Source organism: Crotalus tigris, unplaced genomic scaffold (assembly GCF_016545835.1).
Source record: "Crotalus tigris isolate CLP2741 ecotype Arizona unplaced genomic scaffold, ASM1654583v1 scf7180000018165.1400786, whole genome shotgun sequence".
Classification (NCBI taxonomy): Eukaryota; Metazoa; Chordata; class Lepidosauria; order Squamata; family Viperidae; genus Crotalus; species Crotalus tigris.
In genome coordinates this window covers 382011-395470 of record NW_024096859.1, presented here as the reverse complement: position 1 = coordinate 395470, position 13460 = coordinate 382011, and the positions used below count along the sequence as shown (strand labels likewise).

Sequence of the window (13460 nt, the reverse complement as noted above, 5' to 3'; positions counted from 1 at the left end):
CCAGCATGGAGTAAACCTTTCTCCCTTAACAAAATGCACAAACCACAAAGTATGCAGAAGCGGGGGGGGGAGAACTGGAGGGGCATTCATTACAATATGGGGAATCTAATCTATTTTAGCATGATTATTTATTTATCTATATAATAGAATAATAATAGAATAATAGAATTATTTATTGGCCAAGTGTGATAGGATACACAAGGAATTTGTCTCTGGTGGATAAGCTTGCTATGTACATATAAACAGCAAGTAATAGGTCATAGGGCACAATAATAGTTACAATCATTAATAAGTTACAAACAACAATTGATAAATCATAAGAAACAAGTAGGAGAAGATAGTAGAAAAAATGAGGAGATGAGAAAAGCTGAGAGATGAGGCATTGCTGTGTGGAAATTAAGTGTTCAGCAGAGTGATGGCACTGGGGGGAGGGGACTATTTTTGTGTCCCGTTGTTTTGGCATGCATTGCTCTATAGCGGCGTCCCAGGGGAAAAGTTGAAACAGTTTATGCCTTGGATGTGAGGGGTCTATAGATATTTTCTCAGCTCTCTTTTTGATTTGTGCAATATACAGGCCCTTAATGGAAGGTTGGCTGGTGGCAGTTGTATTTTCTGCAGTCCTAACTGTCTATTGAAGTCTGTACTTGTCCTGTTTGATTGCTGTGCCAAACCACACAGTTATTGAGATACAAATCTCAGACTCAGTAATTCCTCTGTAGAACTGTATCAGCAGATCCTTGGGCAATCTGAGCTTTCTGAGTTGACACAGGAAGAACATTCTTTGTTGTCCCTTTTTAATGATGGTTCTAATGTTAGGTGTCCATTGCAAGTCCTTGGAGATAATAGAATCCAGAAACTTGAAGTTATCTACTGTTGATACCGTGTTGCCTAATATTGTAAGGGGTGGTAGAATAGAAGAGCTTCGTGTAATATCTACTATCATCGGTACAGTTTTAACAGTGTTCAGCTCCAGATTGTTCCAGCTGCACCACAGGGCCAGATATTTTACATCTTGTGTATATGCAGACTCATTATTGTCTTAAATGAGGCCAATAATTGTTGTATCATTTGCAAACTTCAGTATTTAAACAGAGGGATCCTTCAAGATGCAGTCATTGGTATATAGAGAGAAGAATAATAGAGAGAGCACACAGCCCTAGGGGGCTCCTTTGCTAATTGAATGGGTGTTCAATGTGATTTCTCCTAGCTTCACTTGCTCTTCCCATTTGTTAGAAAGCTTATATTCCATCCATTCATATTTCACCTTTATAATTTTTATAAATAATCCAAGGCAGCAAATATACTTAATATACTTCCTTGCTCTATTTTCTCTATGATAACCATGTGAAGTGAGTTGGGCTGGAGCTACCCAGCCGGCTTTCATGCCTAAGGCGGGACTAGAACTCACAGTCTCCTGGTGTTTAGCCAAAGTCACCCAGCCTGCTTTCATGACTAAGGCAGGATTAGAACTCACCATCTACTGGTGATTGGTCCAAGATTACCCAGCTGCTTTCCTACTAAGGTTGGAACTGGAACTCCCAGTCTCCCAATTTTAGCCTGGTGCCTTAACTACTAGACAAACTGACTCTGAAAGCGGCAGAGTATTTTCTCATGTTTTTCACACATATCAGGATCTTTGCCTCCAGAGTCTGTTTTTTGCCACTAGCATATTTTCCTTTCTTTTTCTGCTTGTTTTCCTAACTGATCCTCCAGTCCATTCTCCCAGCCTCCCAGCAATGTCTTAACAAAATGCACAAACCACAAAGTACGCAGAAGTAGGGGGTGGGAGAACTGGAGGGGCAACTAAGTTGTTCTTGTTCTATTTCTGTTTCAGGGACGGGACTCCTGGCACCCAGAGCGTAACAGAAAAGTTTGAAGTGAACTGGGAAAGTGTCATGGTCAGCTCCCACAGTGCCATCGTGATGAAGTTTGATGGGCGTGGAAGCGGATTTCAAGGGACTAAACTCTTGCATGACATTAAAAGAAGATTGGGCTCTGCTCAAGAAAAGGATCAAACAGATGCTGTTCGGTGAATGACCTTAACTCACTGAAATTGAAATCAGTGACTAATTGTATACTCAGTGATACTTGCAGTGATTTATTTCAAAATATTAAATCATTTCTAAATTTTGGAGAGAGGCAGTTTGAGTACTGAACCAAAAGGCTATCAAGGAGCTCAAATGTACAAGTGTAATTTCTCCCTTTTGCAATTTGTACTTCTATGTATCAAGGCAAAGCTGGGCCTTGCTGTAGTGAACAGGAGTTGGCTTCAACACAAATGTATCTTTTTTGTTTTTTTTTCCCCAGGGCAATGCTGGAAAAGACATTTATCGATAAGACTCGAGTTGCTGTGTTTGGGAAGGTGAGTGTCCTTGAAACAGCTTCTGCTATTTCTCCAGGATTTTGACCTGTAGCTTGCAGGACTATGTCTAAAGTTTATTGTGAGAGCCATTGTGATGCTGTTGAATAGAAGGGGGCGGGGGCTATGAATTCTAGTCCCACCCTAGGCCAGGGATAGGCAACCTTGGCTGTTTTATGACTCATGGACTTCAACTCCCAGAATTCCTGAACCAGCCATGCTGAGGGGAAAGGGAGAGTTTCCAAGCTGAGCCATGCTGGCTCAGGAATTCTGGGAGTTGAAGTCCATGAGTCATAGAAGAGCCAAGGTTGCCTACCCCTGCCCTAGGCACAAACCTAACTAGAATGGCAAACCACTTCTGAAAAATGTTGTGGCCCACAAATATCCACATACACGCATGGGGAGATGTATGCCAAATTTACCAAAAAAAAAAAAAAAAAAAAGGACACACCCCTTCAGATGTTTGTAAGATGCTCCATAGGGATCCCAGTGGACTGCAGGCAGGATACAGTTTTTGCCTCACTGCATTGAGACAAAACCCTTATAGCATTAATCCTACTATAGGTGAGTTTCCCAAAATTATGGGGGGGGTCAGCCCTCAGAGAAAAACAAACTGCCCAGTTCTGGTGCTCTTGGATTGGGTAGAAACAGAATCTCCCCAAAATGAAAAAGGAGTCAGTGAGAACATGGAGATGAAATCTGTAAAGGAGGTCCTTGAGTTACAATCAATCGCTAAGCAACCTACTTGGAAAAAGAGAGTTACGACTAGTTCCGATGGCCCACCCATTCCCAGGGTCACATCATTTCAGGCACTCAGCATCACGGGCACGTTTGTGGCCATTCGCAGCGTTCCGTAGTCACATGACCATTTCTTCTTGAAAACCAGAACCTATTTCCAATTCTTATCAGAACCGAGTCATAGTGAACAATGAGTTCGCTTAATGGCTGTAGCATTAATTTTACAACTGCCTCATTCATTTAATTTGCTGCAAAAAAAGGTCATAAAAGCGGGTCAGTTGCGTGATTGACTCAAATTCCAGCTATTCTGACATACAACCCTAATGGTCAGGCTTTGTTACAGTCACCTGTCAAGTTGCTTGATCCCCCCCTCCCCCCACACACATTTTCATCTCTTTTCCTTTTTTCTTTGCCTCTCAGGATTATGGTGGCTACTTGAGTTCATACATCCACTTTTCTGGAGAAGAAAATAAAGAGCCAAGCTTCTTATGTGGTGCTGCTCTTTCCCCATTGTCAGACTTCAGATTATATGGTAAATAGGGATCTCGTTGGGCTGACAGGAATAAAAGCAAGTTTTTCATTGCATGGCCAGGAATCTTAGTATACTGCTATTCAAAACAGGTTTCAACTCCTTAAGGTTGCAAACATTAATAATAAAATATGCAAGCCAGGCCAGTGAAATGCCAAGGTGGAGGCTTCTGGCTGAGAAAAGGATGTGATGCATAGGCTAAATAAGGAAATTGACTAGAACTTTAGAAGAAAGCCATAAGTATTCATCTGCATGCCTTAGAAATCTGGCTAGCTTTGAACAACTTGCAGTACTGGGTGAACTGAGTACAAGACAGAGCCATCTGAAGCAAACCTATTACATTTCAAAAGATAATATCCTGTGCTAGGAAGACAAGTATGGCTCAAATCTTCATGCTTTTTTCATGATCAGTCTGCTTTGATACTGAATGACTGCTCATGTTTTCCAGCTTTGCTGATGAGAAGCCCCCCTTTTTGTTGGGTTTGGAGGAGAATGCCTTGAAGGAAGGGAGGAAGGAAGGGAGGACAGGGCGAAGGAAGGAAGGAAGGAAGGAAGGAAGGAAGGAAGGAAGGAAGGAAGGAAGGAAGGAAGGAAGGAAGGAAGGACAGGGCAAAGGAAGGAAGGAAGGAAGGTAGGACAGGGCAAAGGAAGGAAGGAAGGAAGGAAGGAAGGAAGGAAGGAAGGAAGGAAGGAAGGAAGGAAGGAAGGAAGGACAGGGTAAAGGAAGGAAGAAAAAGGAAGAAAGGAAGGACAGGGCAAAAGAAGGAAGGAAGGAAGGAAGGAAGGACAGGGTAAAGGAAGAAAAAGGAAGAAAGGAAGGACAGGGCAAAGGAAGGAAGGAAGAAAAAGGAAAGGAAGGACAGGGTGAAGGAAGGAAGAAAAGAATGAAGGAAGCTGATGGGAAAGAGGAAGGGAGGGAAGGAAGGAAATTAGTGGAAGGAAGGAAGGAAGGAAGGAAGGAAGGAAGGAAGGAAGGAAGGAAGGAAGGAAGGAAGGAATAATGCTAAAACTGTGCAACAACTTTCTTACTTGTTGTTTAACCATATTCTTTTGTTCAAAATCTTCCCAAATAATTCTGAGAATCCAAGCCTCTTACTCCACCCAGCAGGAATAGCTGCAGGATATTGAGATGATGTAGCAAATAAAGAATAAAAATAACTAAATAAAAAATAGAAAACCTTGAAAAAGATTGAGGCCAAAACTGCCCAGATCGTCTTCCTGGGCTGAGACTTCCCTAGTCATGTGCCATATTTAAGAAAACTGTCCCATTGACAAAAATTGCTTAAAGATCCTGCCTATGGAATATTTCAGCGTTATAATAGGTCCAGATATGTATGTTTTTCAACCTGTAAGACAAAGATTCAAAAACAGAAAATGCCATCCAAGTTTAGTATCAATACTTTGAATTTAAATTTCATATTTTTTTCTTTTCTTCCCTCAGCTTCAGCCTTTTCAGAAAGATACTTGGGATTACAAGGGTTCGACAATAATAAGATATATGAGGTAAATCAGGTTAACTGTGATTTATTTACTTAGTTATTTAATAAATTATTAATTTATTAAGCACAATGCTATTTAAGAGTAGGCAATGGGGATGGCAGTAGTTAGAATGCATTCTTTATTTATTTATTTTATAAACTTCTCTTCAGATCAAATATATTCTCCAAATATCTATATTTGATCTGCAGACAAAATAGGATCTTGTATTTTATATTTTTGATTATTTGAGGAGTGAAAATATATATTAAGAAACAAATGACAAAACCTGTAGTAAGTTAGTTTATTGCAGTCATTAACAGCAACGCTTTAAACTGCCTTCCACTTTGTTTAAGATACAACATACTAAAGTGCAAAATCACAACATACTGAAATCGTGACAACATCAAAAAATAATATGAAAGCGTAATATTAAAGAAAGGGTTTCCAAATGTTATTTCTTTTTTTAAAAAAAAATATTTTTCCTGATATAATTTATTTATTCATTTAAAGACAAGAATAAAAGAAGATAAAAAAGATACTAAAAACATAAAAAGGGGGAAGAGAATAGAACACAGCAGAGTAGAATAGAATAGAGCAGAAGTTGAACAGAGTAGAACAGAAGAGAAGAGAATAGAATAGAACAGAGTAGAGTACAGTACAGCACAGTACAATACAATGTAATACAATATAATACTTTGTTGGCCAAGTGTGATTAGACACACAAGGAATTTGTTCCCAGTTCAGAAGCTCTCAACAGAGTAATAATAATCATAATAATGATACCAATAAGAGGGGGTAGTAAAGAAGATAAGGATAATAATAATACTACAGTTATACTACAAGGGTAAATATCTTTAGGCGTAAGACAATATATGGGAATTAGGCATTTAGCAGAGTGATGGCATGGGGAGGGGAAACTGTCCCTATATCTAGTTGTTTTGGCATGCAATGTTCTACAACACCATCCTAAGGGGTTGAAACAATTTATGCCCAGGAAGTGAGGTTTCTGTAGATATTTTCTCAGCCCTCTTTCTGGCTCGTGTAGTATACAGATCTTCCATAAAAGGCAGGCTGGTTGTAATTATTTTTTCTGCAGTCCTAAATATCCATTGAAGTTTGTACCAGTCCTGTTTAGTTACTGTACCAAACCAGACAGATATCAAAGTACAGATGACAGATTCAACAATTCCTTTATAGAATTGTATCAACCACTAATATTTTCCATGGAAATAACAATTTAACATTTTCATAAAATATATCCTGCTTTCTATAAATATCAGAAAGGTGTATACAGATCAGAAAAAAGGAGGTAGTACACAAAATAATATGCACAATAATATTCTGTTAAAGCTAATTCCTACTCAGGACAGTAAGAGGGATAGCATACAAATTTGGTAAATAAATAAATAAAATGTTAAATGCTATATTAATTATGGTGATTTTTAAAGTGTCTATAATATTGAAAATACTTCTTTCACTCTTCTCAGCTCACTAAACTCTCTCACCGAGTAACATCAGTGAAAGACCAAAATTTTTTGATCATCCATGCAACAGCTGATGGTAAGATTATGTGAACCAAGCCAATAGATACTCCCCACTTAAATAAAGCAAAAGAAAAGCTTTAGTTTACTCCCAATAAATATTTTATTTTGTTTTTTTGGTAATTCAATTCTTCACTTCCTGGAACTTAATTATTTTAATCTAATTTTACAGAGAAAATTCACTTCCAGCACACTGCAGAGTTCATCACTCATCTAATTAGGACAAAAGCTAATTACAGTTTGCAGGTATTATGCTATCACACAATCACTTTTTTAAACAAGTGTAGTCTCTCTCTCTCTCTCTCTCCCTCCCTTCCTCCCTCTGTATGTGTGTATGTGTGTGTATGTTTGTGTGTGTGTGTGTGTGTGTGTGTGTGTGTATTCTGAGGTTTTCACGGGTGTTTGTATGTAGGTCTTTGGTTATTCGGGTTTTCTCCCGTGTCAAATTGGAAGTGTCTTGGCGACGTTTCAATGAAGTCTCATTCGTCATCTTCAGGCTGGTGTTTTCGGCTTCGTGCTTCTAGGAGCAATGTGTGATCGTAGCTGTTTCTTCAAAAAGGAAGAAACAGCTACAATCACACATTGCTCCTCCCATGGATCTTCGTTTTCTCTAATTGTTTTAGAGAATTCGCCCAAACTACTGTTACAAGTTATAATCTTGGGAATTTCATCATTTGCTTTTATCACATTAGTAGACAACAACATAAAAAGATTTTAACATGTTAAATTTTAAGGACTACTTATATATAAACCTTCCTTGCACTATATATCCCATCCCAGCTCATAATTGTGAGTAATTGATCATCCTTAGACTTTGAACAGGGACTTTTGGATGAAAATCCAAAAAATCAAGTTGAGGGCCTCAACTGTTTAATTGAAATCCCACCCCCTTTTTATTATGCATTTGACATGTAAACAAGGGGAGCCTTTTTGGTTTTTTGGAGAAGACACCCCCCTCCCAAAGATTGAGACTCATCTCAACCACAACTCTTTCCTTGGCAGATCTACCCTGACGAAGGTCACTACTTCAACAGCCCAACCCTGGAGCAGCACTTGTACAAGTCCATAGTCAATTTCTTTGTGGAATGTTTCAATGTCCCGGACAAAGTCCCAGTGGTTTCCACAAAAGAAGACGAGGATGAAGATTAACTTTCTGGGCTTGTGCTAAGAAGCACAAGGCGACTTTTCAAAAAGATATGCAACTAAACCCTCCCGATTTCCCTTCCCTGACGAAAAGAGTGTTATGTGAGCATGTATTTAAGAAAAGTGAAATGGAAAAGCAGTCCTGGTGCTGGAATTGGAACTCCTGCCTTCTCGAACGGAAGAATATTTAAGCATGAGGAACTCAGCAGACACTGATGTTGAAGACCAATCCCTATGAACAAAAATGGCCGCCGCGTGATTTCTGATTAAAGATCCTCGACTGGGAAACAGAACCCGAAAGGCAAATTTGCCAAGATGCCCACAGCAACCCTCAAGTGCAAGTCCAAGATATGAGTAAAACCCACCCTCTGTCTATGTTAGGGGTCTCTTATTTAGCATCTCATTGTTTCCTATAAAGTGAACCATCCACCGAATAAAGATTATAGCACAATTATTTTTCGAGGGTACCGAATTGTGTGTTGTTTACCTGTTGTCTTCTGCATTTCCAAGAAATTAGGCTTTGCTGCAGAACTGCTCAGTTATACAAGCATTTTCTTTTGTATAAAGCACTGTTGTAGCTTGACTGTACAGACATTTCTGTATATAGTTTTTAGCTGTTCCCCCCCCCCTTTTACTTCAGCCTTGGACTACTAAATCTTTGTTGCTGCAACGTACCCTGGCTTTAAGAAAACCCCTTTAAAGCTTAGAGAGCCACAGGAATTCTGGCTTAAGAATTGTTTAGATATTCTGGAACTCTTTCTGTCTGTTCCTTTAGCTTTATGGATTTGAATTGTCCAGTATTAACCAATATTTTGTCATGCTTTTTTTAAAAAAGTCCTTTTTTAGAGGGACAGGAATAGCTGCATGACGATGTCATCTTACAATATCCCCAAGTTGCTAGTCCTTACTGTTGCGGATTGGCAGATTGGGAAAATGTGAGAAATTACTCTCAAAAGATCATGTCTTAATCATGCTTGGAGTGTCTTGTATAGCAAATGAGTAGCTTTCCTGGAAATGGGAATATTCTCTTGAATTGCTTCTCTTGCTTTTACCACAGCTATAGCTTCTGTCATTTCTACTGTTACCTTCATAATATTGCACAGCTTTTAATTAGTCATAACACACTGCCTTATCTATACATTGTGTTAATGTAATGATAAAAATCTGGGTTGGGACATTGCAAATTTGCCTTTTTTTTCTTTGATTTTTTTTTTCCTGGAATTTTGAAGACAGACCTATCATTTCTTTCTTAGAGTTCAGAGGAGACAAGATTAAAATAGTTCAAAACTACCCCCAATCTATATTTTGATTCCTTGAATTCCTCTTTTTCTCCTTCTTCTCTTTTCTTTTGCTTTGCTACTGTTCCTCCCTGTAAATTATTCTGACCCAATGTACAACTAATATATGAATATTGTGTACTTCATTTTGTAATGTATAAAAGGAATGTAAGTCAAAGATTTGTCAAGTTCCCTTCTGCTCCGGCCTCTTAGATTATTCTTACTCTTCTTACGTGTTGTGTTCTGCGTGCATGTGAGAACTCTTATTTGCTTATTAAGGCCCCTTAGAGGTGTTCATTCAGACTAAATTAACTTCGTGGCTCCTTTTTTACTGTGTTTGACAGCTTGAATGTCAGTGCAGGTCTCTGCATTTTTACATGTATTATTAAGAGAACACAAATCCAAGACCGCAGGAGAATTTGTGATATACTTCATCCAGATTTTTTTTTTCTGTCTCTGCTTTATTTTAGGTTGAGATTGTTAGCTGTTGGTGGCAATTAGATCCTCGTGGGAGATACATTAGTAAACCAAACCCCAAGGCAAGGGGGGGGGGGGAATCAGGAATCTCACTGATTTTTTTTCCCCTTTTCATAGTTTACTCTGCATCAAGAGTCATATAGAAAGCTATTGCAGAATAATCCATTCCTTCAGCCAAATGCCAAATAGACCATGTGAATGGTACGGGTCCAGGTTTCGATAACCTTATAGGCCAGAATGCCTGAGCTGATTTTGCTCCAGAGGAGGCGATCCCTTGCTCTGTTTATAAAATTTTGTAAAGAAGAAGCCTGGTGTGGCACAATAGTGTTTGTTCATCCATGAAATAAAGCATTATTTTACCATCTAGGTTGTTGTGGTTACTCTTTCTTAACAATTGCATGACTACACAAGTTGACATAAACTAATGCATGCCTCTGAACTTCATTGTGAGCTTCAGAAGATTCTCTGTAAGGAAGGTTGCTCTGTCCAGCAAGGGATGAGCCTTTAATCATTGACTGAAAGGAGTCAAGCCATCTCCACTTGACATCTAAGAGGGAGATGTCTCTTTCAAAGGCAGATGTTTTTTCAACTGATCTCCCAATTCGGGAACTAGATCCATGTTCCCAAAGAAAATGAATTGGCCATTCCAAAGATTGAGAAAGACTGAGATACATATGGATTTGAATTTGTAAATGACCCAAAGCATGCTTAAAAAGAGTTATTCTTTAAGATAGATGATAGATAGACAGACTGACATAGAAATAGATAGACAGACAGACAGACAGATTATATACATGGCACTGAATAGATGGCAGTTCTTCATGGATTAGATTCCATATTTGATCTGTTTCAGTTTTGCTTTTGCTTAAATACAGAATTGGCAAAATGCAAAGCCAATTACATCATCATTCTGTGATTCCTCAATGCTTTCTGAACTTGGCTGTTTTCTTTCAGACCTTTCATTACCCAACTAGTAGCAGTGATGATAATACATAGTTGGGTAATGAAATGTCTACAAGAAATGATCAAGCTCAGAGAGCATCAAGGACTTTACAGTTTTGTATGCAATGTTTGAGAAGAAACCTCAATGAAAACATAAGGAAGTAAATAGAGATGAGAGGGATCAGGTTCAAGGCAGTCCAGAATTATGAGCTGACTTATATGATGATTAATATCTGGCCTGAAATACTTGGACTATCCTACAATCTTAACTGTCTCCCTAAATGTAACATCTATGAATTATGAGAAACTACAGTTCCTATTAACCAAACCAAGAAGGCAACAGCAGCTGAGTGGTCCCAAATTAGACACTACATAACAGCAAAGGAATGCTTCACAACCCATCTCTAGATGTCCTTCATCCCACTTGTCAATATTCAAGAATTTATTTCCCTCAATCCATTTTCCACTCTACCCTCTGGAGCTTAGCTCTGTCCTTCAGTCTTTCTCCCATGATATAAGCCTAAGAAAGTCTTCCTAAAAATAGATATTCTTTTTCAGGCATTTATTTCTCGTTACTTTTCTCCATCTCCCATATATGTTCTCTTTGTTCCAATTTGCACATGTCATTTGCATTTTCACCCATGCCACGTGATCATATCCCTTTTCCCTTCATTCATAATATTCCCTACTGGCTCTTTAGGGACTTACTCACAGCACACATTACAATTTCAAGAAGGTTAATTGGATTTCACTCTCCAAAGTCAAACTCTGATCAGCATCTGACATTGGGGCCCCCCTCCCAACATCCTTACTGCCTTCAGGGTCTCTGTTTCTACAGTCAGAAAGCCATGAAGACAGATTGGCTGCCCTTGAACAGGGTCTGTCGTGGCCAATCTCTGCCTTCTACCACCATCCCTTGATCTACATTGACATGAATGAGACGTTCTTCTGCCCTGGTGAGAATAAACAACAATCTTTCTCCACGTCTGCTGCAGTGATATTGTGTCTCTTTTTAAATTCCACATAGATTATCTTAATATCCTTTAAAGGCTAAGAGTTCATGATCCTTTTCCAGGCTGAGCTTATAGAGCCAAAGGTTAGCCAGTTATCTTAAGCTATGTTTCATACTGAATATGCCAACCTAGTCTATTCATTTCATGGCTTTTGTTCCAGGTCTGTTTCAATTTAAAAACAACACAGAGTAGTGAGTTAAGGCAGGGCTTTTCAACCAGTGGTACGGGTACCACCAGTGGTACGGGATGCCACCTCTGGTACATTGGCCCCTGGCAGGTAGTACGCGACCATCCTAGAAAAGTAGCGGGGGAGGGGAATGAGCTGAACCGGTGGCAGCACCGTACAAGCCTGAGCAAGAGATGGCTGGAGCTGCAGGGCTGTCAGAGCTCAGCAGAAGCGCCAGGATCAGTGCCAGGCTCCAGCTGGAGCTCAGCGCTGATCCTGGTGCTTCTGCTGAGCCCAGAAGAAGCACCAATCAGCTGGAATGTTGCAGCATCTCCAGGGTCTTGTGATTTACATTCAGATGCTTGGCAGTTGACGGTCACAGTGTCCCAGGGTCTTGTGAAGTGACCAAAACCTGCTGCAACCACCCAGCAGATGGGGGGAATAAAAACCAAACACCCCCACCCCACCCCCACTGCCAATCCTCAACAGAAACGTTCACAACAATGAAAACTTGGACAGGAGGAAGAGCACCGTCGGGTGGGCAGGCAGGTGTCTTGCTCGGCTGTGGCTTGGGGGGCACTTTTTTCAGTGCCATTGTAACTTCGAACAGTCACTAAGCGAACTGTTGTAAGTCGAGGACTACCTGTACTTTATCACTTTTTTCCTTTTTTTTTTGGGTCATCAAGTTTTTGACACCTTGCTAGGCGACTGGTGGTACTCGGATGTTTCCATATCCTAAAAGTGGTACAATGGGTGAAAAGGTTGAAAAGCCCTGAGTTAAGGAACAGCTGGATAAGAATGGCTAACAAGAGTTGTGTGATGCATGGTTAATTGGGAAAAGATGAGGCAACATAACAGAAAATCTGTAGGAAGTCCTTGGTGCTCTCTGAGTTTGGTTGTTTTCTTGCAAACTCTTCTCTCTAAAGAAAAGAAAGAAAACATCCAAACTCGGAGAGCACCAAGGACCCCTGATTTCAACTCTGAGATGCAAATATTCTTTAAATTTGATTGGATTTATACTAAAGAAAACTGAATACATTTGAAGCAGTACCTCTCGTTTTTTTAGGGAAGTGATGAGCAGGAAGAATAAAGGACATTATGGGGCACGGTGAAGAATCTATTTTTCACATTTGTAAACCATGATTTCAAAACAAATATTGTCATGCAAGTTTCTTGTTTAGAAAGTGTGGCTGAACTCCAACATCTGTGGTGATTCTCAGTCATCCAGGTCACAGTTGTCTCAAAGATGCTTTTTAAAAGAGGCAACTGGATTTTCTTGTTTTTCTTTGAAGATGTTTCGCTTCAAACTGAAGAAGCTTCTTGGATGAGAAGTGAAACGTCTTCAAAGAAAAACAAGGAAGTCCAGTTACCTCTTCTAAAAAACACCTACGGATTGATCTCCAATGTTTACTAAGTGGGATTCCTCAGAATTCTGAAATTCTGTAGATCTAGAAAAGTAAATATTGTGGACAGTTGAAGTTTAAGAATTCTAGTTACAAGTAGTCCTCAATTTACAACAGTAAATGGAATCTGCCCATCACAGTCATAAGTCATGAGAGTCGTACATCGGTTCACCCACATGACCCACTGAATTTTACTACCTTTTCTGAGGAGGTCATTAAGCAGATGTGGCAGTTATAAAGCAACCACCACAGTCATTAAGTGCCCGCTGTAGTTGTTGTGAATCAATGATTAAGATAAGAGAACCAGGATGGGTGAATTTTGCTGAAAACTAGAAATAAAAACCAGGTTTCAGGAAACCATTATTAACAGCAGTTATGCGAATGCAGGACGCT

The 13460-nt window shown here is 39.5% G+C and overlaps 1 protein-coding gene across 7 annotated transcripts in view; it reads left to right on the top strand.

Moving 5' to 3' along the window:
• The window catches only part of DPP6 (dipeptidyl peptidase like 6), a 570597-nt gene extending 560688 nt beyond the window's left edge, over positions 1-9909 (top strand). For 6 of the 7 annotated variants that reach the window (XM_039348637.1, XM_039348639.1, XM_039348635.1 and 3 more), the window contains exons 20-26: positions 1835-2029; positions 2308-2362; positions 3518-3629; positions 5068-5129; positions 6593-6665; positions 6819-6892; positions 7649-9909. In XM_039348637.1, coding sequence (XP_039204571.1) covers positions 1835-2029; positions 2308-2362; positions 3518-3629; positions 5068-5129; positions 6593-6665; positions 6819-6892; positions 7649-7795 — 718 coding nt within the window. In that variant the 3' untranslated portion in view covers positions 7796-9909. Of the gene's footprint in view, positions 1-1834; positions 2030-2307; positions 2363-3517; positions 3630-5067; positions 5130-6592; positions 6666-6818; positions 6893-7648 lie in introns of those variants that run through there. The other variant, XR_005557324.1, reaches the window with a different exon arrangement.
• Positions 9910-13460: the final 3551 nt, after the last annotated feature.